At 36.0% G+C, this 17,173-nt stretch overlaps 1 protein-coding gene across 1 annotated transcript; it reads right to left on the bottom strand.

The window, feature by feature from the left end:
• Positions 1-2,845: 2,845 nt before the first annotated feature.
• On the bottom strand, positions 2,846-12,781 carry LOC143539778 (uncharacterized). The gene is made up of 5 exons (XM_077032992.1): positions 12,644-12,781; positions 4,617-4,673; positions 3,871-4,057; positions 3,203-3,777; positions 2,846-3,082 (listed from the first exon to the last, which is right to left on the bottom strand). The coding sequence occupies exons 1-5, from the start codon at positions 12,779-12,781 to the stop codon at positions 2,846-2,848; spliced, it is 1,194 nt and encodes a 397-aa protein (XP_076889107.1).
• Between the last annotated feature and the right edge of the window lie 4,392 nt (positions 12,782-17,173).

The following is a 17,173-nucleotide window of genomic DNA, read 5'->3' on the forward strand; positions in this document are numbered from 1 at the left end:
CAATATGATATCACGTGACATCGTTGTTATGCAGAATCTAACAAAAAATGGATTCAATATAAAACAAGCAAACAATAAGAACAAAATGATAATGCTTTAAAACACACATTTATTAATGTTGGATGCTTAAGCACAATATATTACAAACTAAACACTTCTCTTCTCTCTCACTCGTCTCTCTCCAACCAAAACTAAAACCGCACATGATAATGACCTAGATACATGTTTATATATCACCTACATAAAGCCCAAAACTACCCAAAAGCCCACCGAGATCCATGTGGATCTCGGTTTACAATGCAAGCCCAAAACAAATACAAACCACATAATTAGCCCAACAATCTCCCCCTTGGTTTTTATCTTTAACTTCAATCGTGCTCTAGTATATTTGCATCCGCCTCTTTGTAAGCACCGGCACATAAACCTGTACGTATGATCGATCTAACCATGCATGTATACTCCTTAACAGCTAACCCGTACAATGCTTCAGCCATGATTTGGAAATTGCTAAGAGTTTTGATGTGTTTTTCGCTGAAATTCAGCAAGTCACGTGGATCTACAATTCAGAACTGTCCCTTTCTTAGATGAATGACAACCATAGCCGTCTCTCCATCATATGTCCAGATTTGCATTTCATCCAGCGCTCCATCGGGAATTCTAGTAGTGAGTGGAATATGACTCGCCTTCTTTGTTGCTGGCTACATGACATTGACCATGGTTATCCCAGTTTCTGGATCTCGAACCCCTTTGGCTTTCTTCAAAAATGATTCGGCCGTAATCATATTTGGAAATCCTCAATCAACTTGAATATTTAAGAAGTTCCAGAAGTCGGTAGCCTTCTTAATGTTGTTAGGTTCGTGAAAAGGTGTGTTGATTAAATCACTTAGGTCAACTTTTGTCCATGACCCAAAGTCTTTTATCTTCTTATAATACTCAGGGTTACCCGATTTACTTTTGACCCGCCACATATCTTTATCAATATCGTATCCCCACGAAACACACCTGATCGATCACCATATTTATCAGAGAATCCGTTTTTGAATTTAACAATGAATTTATCATGGTGATCGGAAGACTCCACATTTTGATTTGAGATCTTCATTATCAAAATCTTCTTTTGTATCCTCTCAACATGTTCAGCTGTCTTTGGAGGAGCGGCAATGTATTGTTCCAGTGGCTCAGAAGCATCAACATTAGAAGTAGGACACACGCTGTAAACACTACCTTGATTGTCATCGTCTTCTTACAAATAACAGGAGTTTCTCGTAAGGCGTAAGAAATCCTGCATGTATTTTTCCCTACAATCATTGACTTGAACTCCTTGTGGACTAGAGGTGGATCAAAAAGGCATCTAGCAATGTTGTGAGTATCAACAAATTTCAGAGGTGCTTGATCAGCCATGACTGCAACAAATGAGTCAAGTTAACAATATATTCATTTAAATGGATAATCACTTATCATATGGAATATATATATATATATATATATATATATATATATATATATTTGATAGAATGAACATCTTGATCAAATAACAAGGACCAGAAACATAAATATAGATAATGTGATTCCTTATTTGTAAAACAATCCCAATTATATTAATCAGAATATGATTAAAGTTGTTTTCGGTCCATAAACCGAGATTTCTATCTAGCAGATGAGTTTTCGGTCCAAGAATTTGAGTTTTCAGTCAACAATTGTTCATAAGAAACCCTACACAACCGAAAACATGAGTTTTTGGTTATCCAAATTGGTTCTCGGTCAAAGGTTGACCGAGAACCCTTGATATTTCTGTTGATCTCAGGGGTTCTCTAGTTGACCAAAGGTTTTAGGTCAACCATCCCCGAGAACTACAGATCCCGAGATCTTTGAAGATCTTAGCTTTCAAAACCCTTTGGAATACGTCTTGAACTTCGAGTCATCTTCCACAAACCCCAAATCGCCATTGACAAAAACCTGCAACTCACTCTAACCTCATAAAAACTAGGGGTGTTCATCGAATCGAATAATCTTAATAATATTTTTTTTGCCACTATTCGTATTCGTATTCGATTAAACATTGAATTATTCGATTCGTATTTGAAATTCGAATTTGAATAAATACAATTTAATTCAAGTTCACCTAATCACTTATGTCAAATACTTCAATAACCGTAATCATAATAGTAAAGCACACAAATATAAGTGTAAAGTAGCCAAAATATCACATAATAATAAGTTCAAAATTAAAGAACAAATAGTCTAAAATTCAAAGCATTCAAAATGAGAAGTCGATAACATCCAAACAAGCTTCAATACTTCAGTCCAAACTACAACTGCTGCGCTGCAAAATTAAAAAACAGAAAAAAAAAGAAAAAAAAACAAAACAAAATGCTAGAATATATATAAATTAACATATTAAAAGATCAATGCATTATTTTGGCATCAAAATTAAAAATCTAAGAAACACTTAGAATATATATACTTACCTAATGTCATTAAACATCTACGATAGTGGATTCGCCCATTGATTGTCTTACATATGCAAAAAGAAAACTTGTTAAGAATGTAAAATATAACAAATAAAAAACATTTATACAAATAAAGTAATTGGTTTACCATCTTCAAACTTTTCAAGGTCTTCAAGGTGCTCTTCGACATTAACTGGGACTTTAGATGATCGGGTCCAATCTTGATAACAAATGAGAGCATGTACCATTTTACGAGTTAAAGAACTTCTAAATGAGTCGAGTACTCTACCCCCGGTACTAAAAGTAGACTCAGAAGCCACTGTAGAAATTGGAATTGCAAGGTTATCACGAGCAACATGGGACAAAATCGGAAATGCTGGACTTCTTTTCTTCCATCAATCCAAAACGGAAAAGTCTTTACTAGCAAAATAATGAGTATCTTCTTCAATCTCCTTCGTCAAATATCTATCCAACTCTGATTTTCGGGTCCCAGTCCCAACTTCTAGTTTCCTTTTTTTCACTTTAGCCACAATTATTTCTCTAAGAGCACTAATGGCATCTCCATAATTACTAAACAAACTTTGGTCAACTGAACTTGTAGGTTGTGACACAGAGGGTGTTGATTCATCACTCTTTTAAGATTGGTCAGAAAGCATCCTTTTATAACTGTTAAACAACTCATGCATTAGATTCATACATAAATCAGAAACTTTTTCCCCGACATCTTCACGATACATATCAAATAAAATTACCTCAAGATATACAAACTTATTCCGAGGATCAAACGCAGAAGCAATGAACACTAACAAATTAAACTTTTCAACATTACCCCAATATTTGTCAAACTTCTTTTTCATGCTAACTCCCATACCTTTAACTCCAACATCTTCACTCGAAGAACATTCTTTCAAGATAACATGAATACAACTTCTAGAATCAACATAACCATTAGAAGTAATGTACTTTGTGCCCGAAACTTTTAAAGTAAGTTCATAAAAATGCCGAAGAAAGCCCACCAATCGCTTCATGTTTTCCCAATCCACAGAATGTGGCGCCCCCGGCCCATCATTCATCATGAGGTCAGTTGTGTAAACGTAATCCTCTGTCGCCAACCTATCAAATGCTCTTTCATATAATATGGCAACACTCAACATCAAATAAGTTGAATTCCAACGTGTTGGAACATCTAAGCACAATGACTTTTCTGTTTCAATTTTTTCTAACTTTGCATACTCCATAAACTTTCTCAACCTAGCAGGTGATTGCCTAACATACCTCACGGCTGCTCGAACACTATCTACTGATCCACTAAGTTCTTTAATACCATCTTGAACAACCAAATTTAAAAGATGAGTCATACATCGAACATGAGACAATTTAGCATTTAAGACATAAAAATTACCCCATTTTGCAAACTTACCTTTTACGTACTCCATAGCTGTACCATTACTACTAGCATTGTCAACAGCTACACCAAAAACATTTTGAAACCCCCAATCAAGTAAACATAACTCTACAGCTCCCAATTTCATGACCTCTATGACTTGTAATTGGACAAAAATTGATGACTTTTTTTTGTAGCTTCCAGGTACAATCAATGTAATGAGCTGTTAAACACATGTAATTAATTCTTTGTATAGATGTCCACGTATCTGTTGTCAAACAAATTCTAAGTGCATCCCTTTTAATTTGAGCTTTGAGTATATCCTTTTGATAAAGATACATCTCATAACAATCTCTAGTGATTGTACTCCTAGATGGAACCACAAGTAAGGGTTGACATATTTTCATGCATTTTCGAAAACCCTCATTCTCAAAAAACTTAAACGGGAGTTCATCTATTATTATTATTATCTCAATAATAGCTCTCCTACATGCTTTTTGATCAAATTCCCATGAAAATAAATTAACCTTAGACTCATCATCAACACTAGAACTACCAAATGCCAATTTAGTTTGATTAGAGCTTTCCTTATTAGGATTTGATTAACAAGCAGCATAATGATTAATTAAAGGAGATGTACCACAAGACTTAGATGAAACATTAAGCAAAAGGGAACAGTAGTTACACTTTTTCATTTTTTTCCCTTCAGAATCAAAAAATCGAGTAAAGTGATTCCACGCCGGTGCCCTTTGAGCATATTGCTTACGTTTCCCTTTATTAACCTTAGATGTAGCATTATCAGATGTACAATTGCTAGGATTCGAAGAAGAATTATCCATCTGCATGTTGCAAACATAGCATTTTTTATTATAATGTTATTACATCTTGAATTAGATATAAACAAACATCTAACATTAGATGTATGACTTGACAATAAAAGGTCATGCTCATCTTCATACTACCTTTCTGTTTCTCACCTTTAGATCCCAATATATATGCAACCCAAATTATATTAATAAACTGTAGATTAATTAATTTTACATAGTGTATCAGCCGAAAAGCAAGTTTCACATGTTCATACCACACAATGAAAATTTTGGTTAATTAATGAAGAAAGTTCAACTAGTCTATCCTTTAGTAATCACGTGTTTATATATCAGTGATGTATGATGGTGTATGGCTAAAGTTAAACAACTCAAATGTATATGTATACAAATTTCAACTATAAATGGACCATTCCAGCCTATTTAGAGAAAAGGGCTTATTGCTTTATTGAGCTGTCAACTCTAAGGTGTGTGTATGCATGCTTAATTATCCACACTCAAATCTGGTTATGTCCTTAAAGTTGACCCCCCAATCAAGTTACACTAAAAACTATTATTTCAAAAATACATTACGTACCTTTCTTGTTGTCCGAAATAGTGGAGTATGGTGATGATGGCCGGTGGTTAATTGGCTTTGATGCATGGTGGCAGCAAGTCTAGTTCATTGTACTAATGAAGAATTAGGGTTTTGTATATAGTTATAATAATATGGCGTTTCAACTTTCTTAACAAAAATAGTTTGGACTTTGAGAAATGTGACGCTAGATTAAGAAATAATATATGGCCCACTGAATATAAAAGTTTTGTGTGTATAAATTATGTATATATATATACATAATTACTGAATTCAAATTTCGAATCGAATCGAATTGAATAAAAAATCATATATTCGTATTCGAGTACGAATTTAATCGAATTCGAATCGAAGTGATTATCGAATGTTTCGAATCCGAATAGAATTTTGTACACCCCTAATAAAAAAAACCTCAAATAGATTATAATCATTAATCAAAAGCAAGTTTCTCAATCATACATCATCGTCCGAACATCCATTTAATCTAAAACCCTAAATTAATTACCATCAATGAGCCAAAACACGGGTTCAGTTTATGTTTAATTTCCTTTTAATACTTACGAACTTTAGATAGCTTTGGTAAACAAATGTTTAGAGTTTTCGGGTTATGGTGATGAGAGAACTAGAAGTTATGCAAATATGAAAGTGATGAACAATAATGCATCTAAAGATTGCTTTTTAAACTTCAAAGCATCACACCGGGCCGAAAACCTTGATGGGTCGAAAACTCCTACACATTTGGGCTAAGCCACTTTTCTGGGCCAAAAATTCGGTTTACACATATCAGTCTTTACATAAACACAAATCATGGGCTGATGCAATGTTAAAAGAACAATCTCTTATAACATTCGTTTCCACAAGAGTAAACATAAGGTAAAAATAAAGCGCATGAGAAAAAGAAAAAAAATAATTAAGGTAAAAATAAAATTACAGTAATTTAACCACCCGGCCTTCTTGTAATTTTAACAAATTTTGGGATCAAATTTCAGTTTCGATAAGCGAACAACCTTTTTAAGAAAAGATCTGAACATGGAATCATATTGATTAAGATGCTTTCACAATGATTCAATTTCAGCATTATTATGACATAGAGAGACAGGTTGATAGCATGTATTAAGATACTTAGCATGATTTTCATTGTATCATTGATAAGAAAAAGGTTCAATTATGCATAAAGCTTAGATAGACATCACTTATGGACCTGTGATGCCTTATATATCTTCTAAAAGTGTATTTGGTTTTCCCCATATTACACCAATTTGACTCCAACCCCCTAGTGCTTGATCAAATATACAAACAAAAATTTAAGCTTTAAGGTTGAACATTGGACTTACAAGCCATCCGGACTTACATGCCTACATTCAGGGTGTTTAGGACTTATTTGAATGTCATACCCTTGTAGTTCTAGTTTGACCCTTTAAACTTTTGAAATACAAATTTTTATAACACAATATTATATAATTTTTATAAATATAACTTAGAACATAATATTTTTGGTGATCAAGACACTAACGGGCTCGTGTATGACTGGGTATTGCTTTTCTGCCTATCATACGGAGAGATGTATCTAGAGACATGCACACATATCCAAAATGACTCTCCATGGTAAGTTTAGCAAATTTAGTTTATATCACTTCAACTTTTAAGCATCATGGAAAGCTACCATACAAATCAATAACTGTTCAAAATCCTTTTTAGCCTAGTAACTTCCCACGTTGGGCACACATAAACAATTTCACTATCATTTTCCAAAGGTTGGATCAATTTTTATTTGAAAATATTTTGAGCTTCTAAAGAGCTTTTAGCTGAATAATCATATCACTTCCCAGAATATGTTATAGAAGACAATCTAGATTTAGTCACCCCAGTCACTTTCAGTTTTCAGGTAAACTGTTATCTCGCATGTCTACATGTAGATAACAGGACCAAACATATAAATGTACATGTCCCTCAAACTTAAGTAACCGACATATTTTTAAGCGAAAGAATTAAACAAAACACACAACAGTCGCCCCAGTCACTTTCAGTCTTCAGGTGAATGCTATCCTGTATGTCTATAACTAGATAACAAGACCAAACATATACAACTATAGGTCCCTCAAACTTAAGTAGCCGACATAGTTTTAAGCGAAAGAGTGTAAAAAAAAATTTTAATAATTTTTTTTAAATAATAAGTTTTTTTAAGAACACACGCACACTCTTTTTTTATTTTTTAATTTTCTCCCCCCACCCCCCCCCCCCCCCCCCTAAATTTGAGCAAACATTTTATCAGAAAAAAATATATGTACAAATTTACCTCAAAAAGATTCAATCGTCGAAAGGAATCATTTTAAGAAACCCTACAAGCACATTAAATCTGGTTGTTCCAACCGGTTATGTAAATAAGTCCGCCACATTATTATCAGTGTAAACTTGCTCTAGATGAATCAGTTTTCGGTCGTAACAGTCACGAATAAAATGAATTTTTATGTCAATGTGCTTGTTTTTTGAATGCTGAACAGGATTTTTAACAATAGCAATAGCAGAATCATTATCACAAAAACTTGAAGTGTCAAGAAATTCCAAACCGTAATTCAGCAATTGATGTTGCATCCAGATAACCTGTGAACAGCACGCAGAAGCAGCAACATACTTGGCCTCAATAGTGGATGTAGACACCATATGTTGTTTTTTGCATTGCCATGAAATGAGTCGATCACCCAAGAATTGACATCCAGCAGACGTAGATTTCCAGTCAATATCATCACCACCATAATTGCTATAAGCGAAAGCATATAAATTAAATTATGAGTTTTTGGGATACCAAAGACCTAGCTTCGGTTGCCCTTTCAGATATCTAATAATACGTTTAACAGCAATTAAATGAGAAAGTTTAGGATTAGCCTGGAAACGTGCGCATTGATAGACAGCAAACATGATATTAGGGCGACTGGAGGTGAGATACATCAGGGATCTGATCATTGATCGATAGCACGTCTGATCTACAGGGTTCCCTTCAGAATCAGATGAAAGAAGAGGTCTTTCCGCCATAGGAGTTGTCGCACTCTTAAAATCTTGGAACTCGAACTTTTCTAGCATGTCTTCGACATATTTTCCTTGATGTAGCAAAATTCATGTGGAACTCTGACGAACCTATAATCCCAGAAAAGTCGTCATCGCCCCCAACGAACTCATCTCAAATCTCTTCTTCATCACTTCTTCAAATTCAAAACACAGAGCAGTACTGGTGGAGCCGAAAATGATGTCGTCTACATAAATCTGAACCAAGATAAGAACCTTCTCGACAGTTTTAAGGAACAAAGTCTGATCGATGGCTCCTCTCTTGTATCCATGCTCCATTCGATGAGCCGTCAAAATTGCATACCATGCCCGAGGGGCTTGATGAAGACCATAGAGAGCTTTGTCTAACTTGTAAACGTAAGTAGGATGCTTTGAGTAAACAAAACCTGGTGGCTGATCTGCATAAATTTCCTCTTTTACTTCTCCATACAAATACGTTGTCTTGACATCCATTTGGTAAACCGTGAATCTCTTATAGGAAGCATATGCCATGAAAATTCGAATGGCCTCAAGACGAGCCACTGGAGCATACACTTCATTATAGTCTAAACCTTCAACCTGACGAAAACCACGAACCACAAGCCGCGCTTTGTTTCAAACAATAGTCCCTGGATCATCTTGCTTATTACGGAAAACCTATCTTGTATCTAAAGCCTTCTTTCCGACGGGCAGCTCCACCAATCTCCAAACCTTGAGTTTCTCAAACGGATTCAATTCTTCATGCATGGCGTCCACCCAGCTTGGTTCTTGTAAAGCCATTTCAACTGACTTAGGTTCAATCGGAGAGATGAAACAGAAAAATAAACAACTGTTGGTGTCTCCTGTCTGACTTCTGGTTGAGACGCCTGTTTCAAGGGGACCTATGACATTCTCAATTAGATGATCCCGTTGAATTCTTCTCGGAATGGAATGACCGGGAACGGAACTGGTAGAAGGTAAGTTCTTTGGATTTTCAAGGATTTCAGAGAGAGGGCCATCCATATGTCACATTACTTTGCGAGTATGAGATACTGGTAATTTACTCCTTTGGTATGACATCTGGGAATATAGTGCTCCCAAAATTTTGACGAACGACACTCTCCCCCCTCAACTGATGAATAATTTCCCGTAGTAGTTTCAGTAGTGTGTATTTCACGTACAACAGGAGACTCTTGTGAAGACACGGTCTCAGTAACACTTTCCTGTTGATTTGCAAACAATGGTTGAGCAGTATCCAATGATTCCAACAGCACTGGAGACATATGAGAATCAGTAAGGATATCGTCTTCTTCATCAACAGCATTTGTAGTACTAGCACCTTAGTTTTCTGTATCAACAACTAGAAACGCATTAAATGGCTCAAATAGTTCATTATAATCGAATAACCAGTCAGGACCGACACGAGCATCACTCTAATTCTCTCCTAGCCAGTGCACATCATAAGATTCCACTATCTGATTCGTTGTCTTATTGTAAACTCTGTAAGCAGTACGACCAGCATACCCAACAAAATAGCAATCATCAGCTTTGGCTCCAAACTTTGGAGTGGTTTTGAGATTTAGGAGAGTACATGGACATCCGAAAGCTCGAAAGTGATACGCCTGTGGCCATAAACAATTTCATAAGGAGTCTTCATCTGTGATTTGTTGATCAGCACTAGATTTTGAACAAAACAGGCTGTGTTTACTGCTTCATCCCAGAAGAACAGAGGTACCTTTGAATCACACAAAATAGTCCTTGCAGCCTCTATAAGAGTTCTGTTCCTTCTCTCAGCAACTCCATTTTGTTGCGGTGTTCGAGCTGAGCTGTACTATCTAAGTACTCATTTCTTGGCACAAAAGTAATTCAAAGTTGAATTCTTGATATCGGTGTCGTTTTCACGGTGTATACCCTTTAGCTTTAGATTGAGTTGGTTCTCAATGAGCACCACAAAGCGTTTTATCAGTTATGCAGTTTCACTCTTATTTGACAAGAAAAACACCCAAGTAAAATGTGAGTAAGCATCAGTAATAACCAGAAAATAAGAACTGCGAGAGAGACTTAATACATGAACTGGACCAAACAGATCCATATGTAGCAATTGAAAAAAAAAAGAAAATGGTATTAACCAGTTTTGGCTTGTGAAACTTACGATTATGTTTTCCCAAAGCACAAGCTACACATCTCTCAATTGTTACAAAATCCTTGACAGGGAAACCACACACCAAGTCGTTTTTAGCAAGACGGTTCAAGTTTTTAATGTTAGCACAACCAAAACGACGATGTCAAAGCATGGCATTATGTTCTGAAACTTTTGAAAATAGACAAGTGATTTCAACAGGAACGTTTTTGTTCATGTCTATCACGTAAGCATTATATTTTCTTGGTGATCGAACAAGAACCCAATCTTCTGGTATAATGATACCAGATTTTAAAATTAAGCACTCTTCGTTAGTGAAATGAGTTGAAAAACCTTAATCACAAATCTGCGAGACACTGAGCAGACTGTGTTTCAATTTTGGAACAAAGTTAACATTCTCATATTTTAGAACACCATTATTACAGTACCTTTATGAGTAATCTTCCCCTTCTCTCCTCCTGCAAAGGAAACATACCTACCATTAAAAATTTGAATGTTGTGTAGTTGGGATATGTCTCCTGTCATGTGCCTGGAACAACCACTATCAACATACCAAGGTCTGATGATATTCCTTCATAGCTGTTCCTGCATGATGTGTGAGATTAGTTAGTTTTGGTACCCAGTCCATTGTAGTGTTGGGTAGGCCTAATTTATTTAAGTGTGTCACATGTTGCCATGACATATCTTCCTGATTATCTAAGATTGAAAAAGATAGCTTGGTCACCGAATATTTATGCAACCATTCATATAGGGATTTCAAAATTTTGTTGTTTGTATGAACGGTTGACTTAGTCTCCGGTTTGCGAGTGGGAAACATATTTGATTTTGACTTCCAAATTTGTTTCGGTTCTGAGGCTGACTTGGTTCTCGGGACCAAAACCGAGTTTCCATCACACTTAATATATTAGGCTTGGTCTGATGAGAGCTTAACCTGTCAGCCTTGTTTCTTTTCCAGTCACTATCAGAGGGATTTGCCTCATAATACCTTGATTTATTAGAGGTGTACTTGTAGAAGGTTTTTCGAGGCACATTCCTCTGATGATATCAATAGTGAGGAACATATGGAAGGTGTGGACAATATCTAGCAATATGACCAGGAATACCACAGTTAAAACATGTTTAACGTTTAACATAAAATTCAGTGCGGTCTACTCCTGGACTTGATCTGTTGTGTGAGCTAGTTTGTCTCGCATTGTACCTGACATTTGACTTATCACTTGATTTATCACAATTGTGAACACATGAGCTTCCTTCTTTGACAAACTTAGGTGACAAATGTCTACTAGAACTTTTAATTTTATCAATTTTATTAAAAAACACACCACCATATTTAAAAGTTTTAGAAGAATTAACCACACAATTGTCTTTGCTCTTAAAAACAGAGCCCACACAAACATTTGTAGTAACATAATTCAAAATAGGTAAATTTAAATGAACATTAGAGTTAATGTCTTTATTGTTCAAAACAGGTAAATCATCATCCTCATCAGTCCAATCCTCAACAATTACTTCATCTGCACGTGAAGTAAACACATTAGTAGCATTCACCCTTAAGGTTGATTCGATAGCTTTCACTGAGCCAAGAGCACCTTTGCCAGTTTCAATTGGCATGCAATACTGCATAAACTTTTCCATTTCTTCCTCTTCTTTGGTAAGAGGAAGTCCAGTGTAGTTATCATTATATGGAGGGGGAACCTCACTGTAACCAATACCTTCACCCATGGTTTCTTTCCATTTTAATTGTTTTTTGATCATGGATTCAACAACAGCACTAGAGACGTCAAATGTCTTAAAATTGAATTTAGCATTGTCCAGTGTAGTTATCATTATATGGAGGGGAACCTCACTGTAACCAATACCTTCACCCTTGGTTTCTTTCCATTTTAATTGTTTTTTGATCATGGATTCAACAACAGCACTAGAGACGTCAAATGTCTTAAAATTGAATTTAGCATTTTCAAATTTATTAGTTAACTTATCAATCTCCAACTAAGAAGTTTCTAAATCTGCGGTTAATTAAGCAATTTTCTGTTTAGCATCTAAGTGATGACAACATTTTATGCTAAAATCGGATTGACGTTTAATGAAATCCTTTTGTTGTGCCTCTAGTTTTTCTTTTAAAGTTTTTTCAAATTTTTTAATAGTGAAGTTTTCATGTTTTATTCCCTTCATTTCTCTAATCAAGTTACTATTGTGAGATTTATATAAATCTACCTTATTAACACAAGATTGAGAACATAATTCAGAACTTACCTCGGATGAACTGGAAGAAGTGTAAGCCATGAATGCAAATTGAAGATCCTTTACTTGTTCCTCAGCATCATTCTCTTCTTCAGCAACATCAATCCGGGCAAAGCTGGCAATCTGATTGCTGATGTTGAGAGCTACCATCTGGTCATTCCAAGAAAACTGTAGAGCTACTAATCCCCGCTCACTTTCACTTGAACCGGTCGTATTTTCTACTCTTGCATTGTTCACCGGAACCAGTGCCCTTTCTCTATTTCCTACCTTAGTTGGATTAGTGCATTAACGAGCGAAGTGGCCCGGCTCGTGACAGTTGTAGCACCTCAAAGTGTCTTTGTTAAATCTCACCTTCTTGTTAGCTGGCACATTCCAGTTGTTTCCGCTTGTTCTCTTGGTAAATTTCTTCGCTCGAAACACTTCCATGGTTATTTCCTAAGAGAGATCCATTTCCTCCACATCATCAGGATGAATTTGATCCAAATCAGCAGCTACAACTGGTTGAACCAGATCTCCAGCAAGAAAAGTGTTGTAACAATTCATGAAACCTGCCATCAGGGCATTTTTTTCTTAAATCTCCTTTGAGATAGTGGAAATCTGAGTTGAAGACTCACTAGAGGATGCGGCCATTGGCTGGGGCTTAGTGGCTGAAGCAGGTTGTAGAACAGGTTGTGGAAAGAACACGGGAGTTGGCTGTGGTGGTGGCTGAGTGAATTGACCTTGAGCATATTTTAACATTGAGAAACTATTCTGAGACTGTTGCGGCTGAGCATACTGACCCTGAGAAGATTTAATCATGGAGAAGTTGTCTTGTGAGATGAGAGCATTATTAGAAGCAACACTGTAACCAGCCGCATTGTAAGAATTGGCATGATTTATGGCATACTGCTTATCATCCATGTCACAGGATTTAATGATTGCCATTACTTCTGATAGAGTTAGCCTTGCAAGATCCTTTGTCTTCTTAATCACAACAACATTCAATATTTGTGGCAGGGAATTGACCAGTTTATTATTTGTCTCAGTAGCGGTCAAGTATATGTTTGCGGATCGCATTTCAGTGACTAGAGATATAAATCTATGCAGTTGTGTTTCCAAAGACTCTCCAAGAACGTGATTGAACATGTTGAATTTTTGTCGTAAGAGGTCTTGTCGGCTTCTTCTCGTGTTCTCATTTTCCTCATACACTTCAATAAGGGCTTCCCATAAAGCCTTAGCAGACTGTAATTCTTTAAATCCCAAGGCAATTTCAGGTGAAAGTGCCATAGTTAGGTAGCAAGAGCCTTTTCGTCCTCTTCAATCTTTTCAAAATCTACGTCAATATACAATTTGACAGGCTTCACAACCACCTCATCAGAATTTTCTCGTTGATAAGTGATAGCTTGAGGACCCCGAACAATGCTCCTCCAAATCTTCGAATCTTTCATTTTCACATATATTTCAAATTTGAACTTCCACTCGGCAAACCCTTCATGAGACAGTAGATGGGGTACATGAGTAGCAGTTCCCATGATAAAGTCCAATTTAAGTAAAAGCCCAAGGTTATGGTCCATATTATAAGTCTAGTTACACTAAGGCCCAACAAAACAGGCCCAATTATACACACACGGTCGAGAAAAACAAACTTTGACCGAGAACCCGGATAGTTGACCGAAAACCCTACCGAGAACCCGAAAACTTGACCGAGATCTCAAGAATTTGTTCGAGAACCCGAGAACTTGACCGAGAACCAGTGAAATCCACCCAGAACTCAGGATTTTGGCCGAAACCTCTTAAATGGTCCCGAAAACAATCAAGAGATGCCCGAAAGCGATCAAGAGTTCCCGAGAACGACCAAACAAGGCAGAGAACTCCCAAAGTGGTTTTGACCAATTAAGTTTGGTAACAAACTAAATCCCGAAATCGATGGGATTTAAATTTTAACCAAAATTAATTCAATCTTTAACCTAAATAATCTCCTTCCATCTCCGATGAGTAATTCACCGAAAAAACAAACACCACGGCCACCAAAATAAGCACCAAACCACACTCTTTGAATCCGTGATATCACAACGGAGCCTAGAATTGGTCAATAGGCTCTTATACCAATTTTAAGTCCCTAGACGGGTCTTTCAATATGATATCACTTGAGATAGTTGTTATGCTGAATCTAACAACGAATGGATTCAATATAAAACAAGCTAACAATAAGAACAAGATGATAATGCTTCAAAAGACACGTTTATTTACTTCTGGTGCTTAAGGACAATAGATTACAAACTAAATACTTCTCGTCTCTTTCACTCGTCTCTGTCCAACCAAAACTAAAGCCGCACATGATAATGACCTAGATGCATGTTTATATGTCACCTACATAAAGCCCAAAACTACCCAAAAGCCCACCTAGATCCATGTGGATATCGGTTTACAATGCAAGCCCAAAATAAATACCAAGCATATAAGTATTAGCCCATAACGGCTGATCCCAACAGGCACGGTACAACTTAAGGAACCAGACCGAGCTTTTGTTCCACATATTCCATACCCTGGACGGCTTAAACAGGAGAGATTGGAAGCCCAGTATCGGAAGTTGTTAGAACTATTTAAACGAATCCACATTAACATACCTTTTGTAACGATTCCAGCAAAATCAGGTATACCCTAACTGGTATATACTATTTATGTGTTATTTAAAAATGAATATGTGAATTATGATGCGTTTATACGAGTATGTATGATTCATAGTACGAATTATACTCGATTATACAGTTAATCGTATTGGAAATATGATTAACCGATTAACGGTTATTGAAGCCCGAACGATCGGGGATTGCATTATAGACGAAATATATAATATTTAGTGATGTTTACGAAGTATTAAAGCTTCGGGAAAAGTGAATTAAAGCACAGAAAAAGGATTTCGATTTAATGATACGTCGGTACGTTAAACGAAACCTTTAATACCAAACCAAGCAAGAGACGATCGATCAGGCCGAAAAAGATGCACAATTATTAATACTATGATGTTTTAAGTTAATAAATGTCATGGTTTAAGTTTTTAAATCGGTTTTATATAAATTTCATTTTTAAGCCGAAAAACGACCGTTTTAGCCTCGTTTTAAGCCGAATTAAACGTTTAACCGAGAAACGAACTGAACCAGATTATCCGAAACATTATCCAGATTACGAGAATCTGAATATGTGGCTTAAAATAAAGATGGGGGGTCCCACCCCACCCTCCAAAGGGTCCGATCGGACCATATGGTCCAACCTCATTTCATTTTTCTTTTGTTCATCCAATAATCCAACAAACCTTCAACTCTCTCAACCCCTTGATCAAAAACCGAGACTTTTTAACAAGAAAAATCGAGGTAAAGATCGTGTTATGTACGTGGTTATCTTTGTTTCTTGAGTTTTCTTACAAGAAAATGAGGTTTCCAAGTGAAAAAGGGTGAAAACCCGAGATGGAACCGATTCTTGCATGATCAAGTGATGTATACGGATTATACAAGGGATCTTGGTCCAAGAAAGGAGTTAAACGAACCAAAAACGAATTTTTACGGTTAAATCCTTGATTTTAAAGCATAACCGAAACCATGAAAGAAATGACTTGATTGTGGGTGTAACTTGCTTGGTGTGGTGTTATTGTGCTTGTAGGTGTTGTATCTAGTTGCTAGCAAAGGCTAGAAAGCGAGATTCTTGCGGTTTGAAGCTAGAAACTCAAGGTAGTTCGGTTTTGTATGGTTTATAAATTTTGGACAGATTGTGATACGTGTAGAGTTAGGTCATGAAATTTTACAGAGGTATTAGATATATGAAAATATGAGTTCTGTGAATTTTTGGTAATTTTTGGATAAAGGATGAATATTTGGTGAATTTAGTGCTCGGTTTTGGCCAAAAATGGTAAAAAATAGTTAAATATCATGAAAAATTCTGGAAAATTTCAGATAAGCTTTTTATAACATGTATAAGACACACACAAAATTTGAGGTCATTTGGAGAAGTCTAAGTAGGATTTTCGGTTAAACGAGTTCTAGGGTTTTCTAGCTCGGTTTTAGTGAAAATGGCATTTAAAAAAGGATTTTGGTTCTGGAAAAATTACAGGGGACTATGGAGATGGCAGGGGTCATCCAGGAAAAATTTGGGATTTTTTTAAGATCGTTTGGTATTTACGACATATTTAGTGTTTAAATGGTGTTTAAAAAAATAGATAAATAAATTTTAAATATAAAAATAATTCTGGAAATATTTTTATAAAATTCCCCACTGTCAAAAAGTGATTTGTCCAAAATTTTAAGATCCGAGACTAAACGGATAATTATTTGTGCTAAAACAAACTTTTAAAGCTTAAAACGCGTAAACCGGTAAAGTTCGCATAAGCGAGCTGACTGATGTATAAAATCCCTAAAAATGAACTATTTTCATATAATTGAGTTAATCAAGTAAAAATAAATCATCCGAAAATAATTCGGATGATTTGAGTAATTTTTAACAGTTTCCAGTACGCTAAAAACGGAAACGGGTCCCGCGGCCAATCGAGGCGTCTAAACCGAGCCCTAATTT

This window comes from Bidens hawaiensis, unplaced genomic scaffold, assembly GCF_021521415.1.
Source record: "Bidens hawaiensis isolate Kalapana, Puna unplaced genomic scaffold, B.hawaiensis_p1.1 tig00012046_1, whole genome shotgun sequence".
Lineage (NCBI taxonomy): Eukaryota > Viridiplantae > Streptophyta > Magnoliopsida > Asterales > Asteraceae > Bidens > Bidens hawaiensis.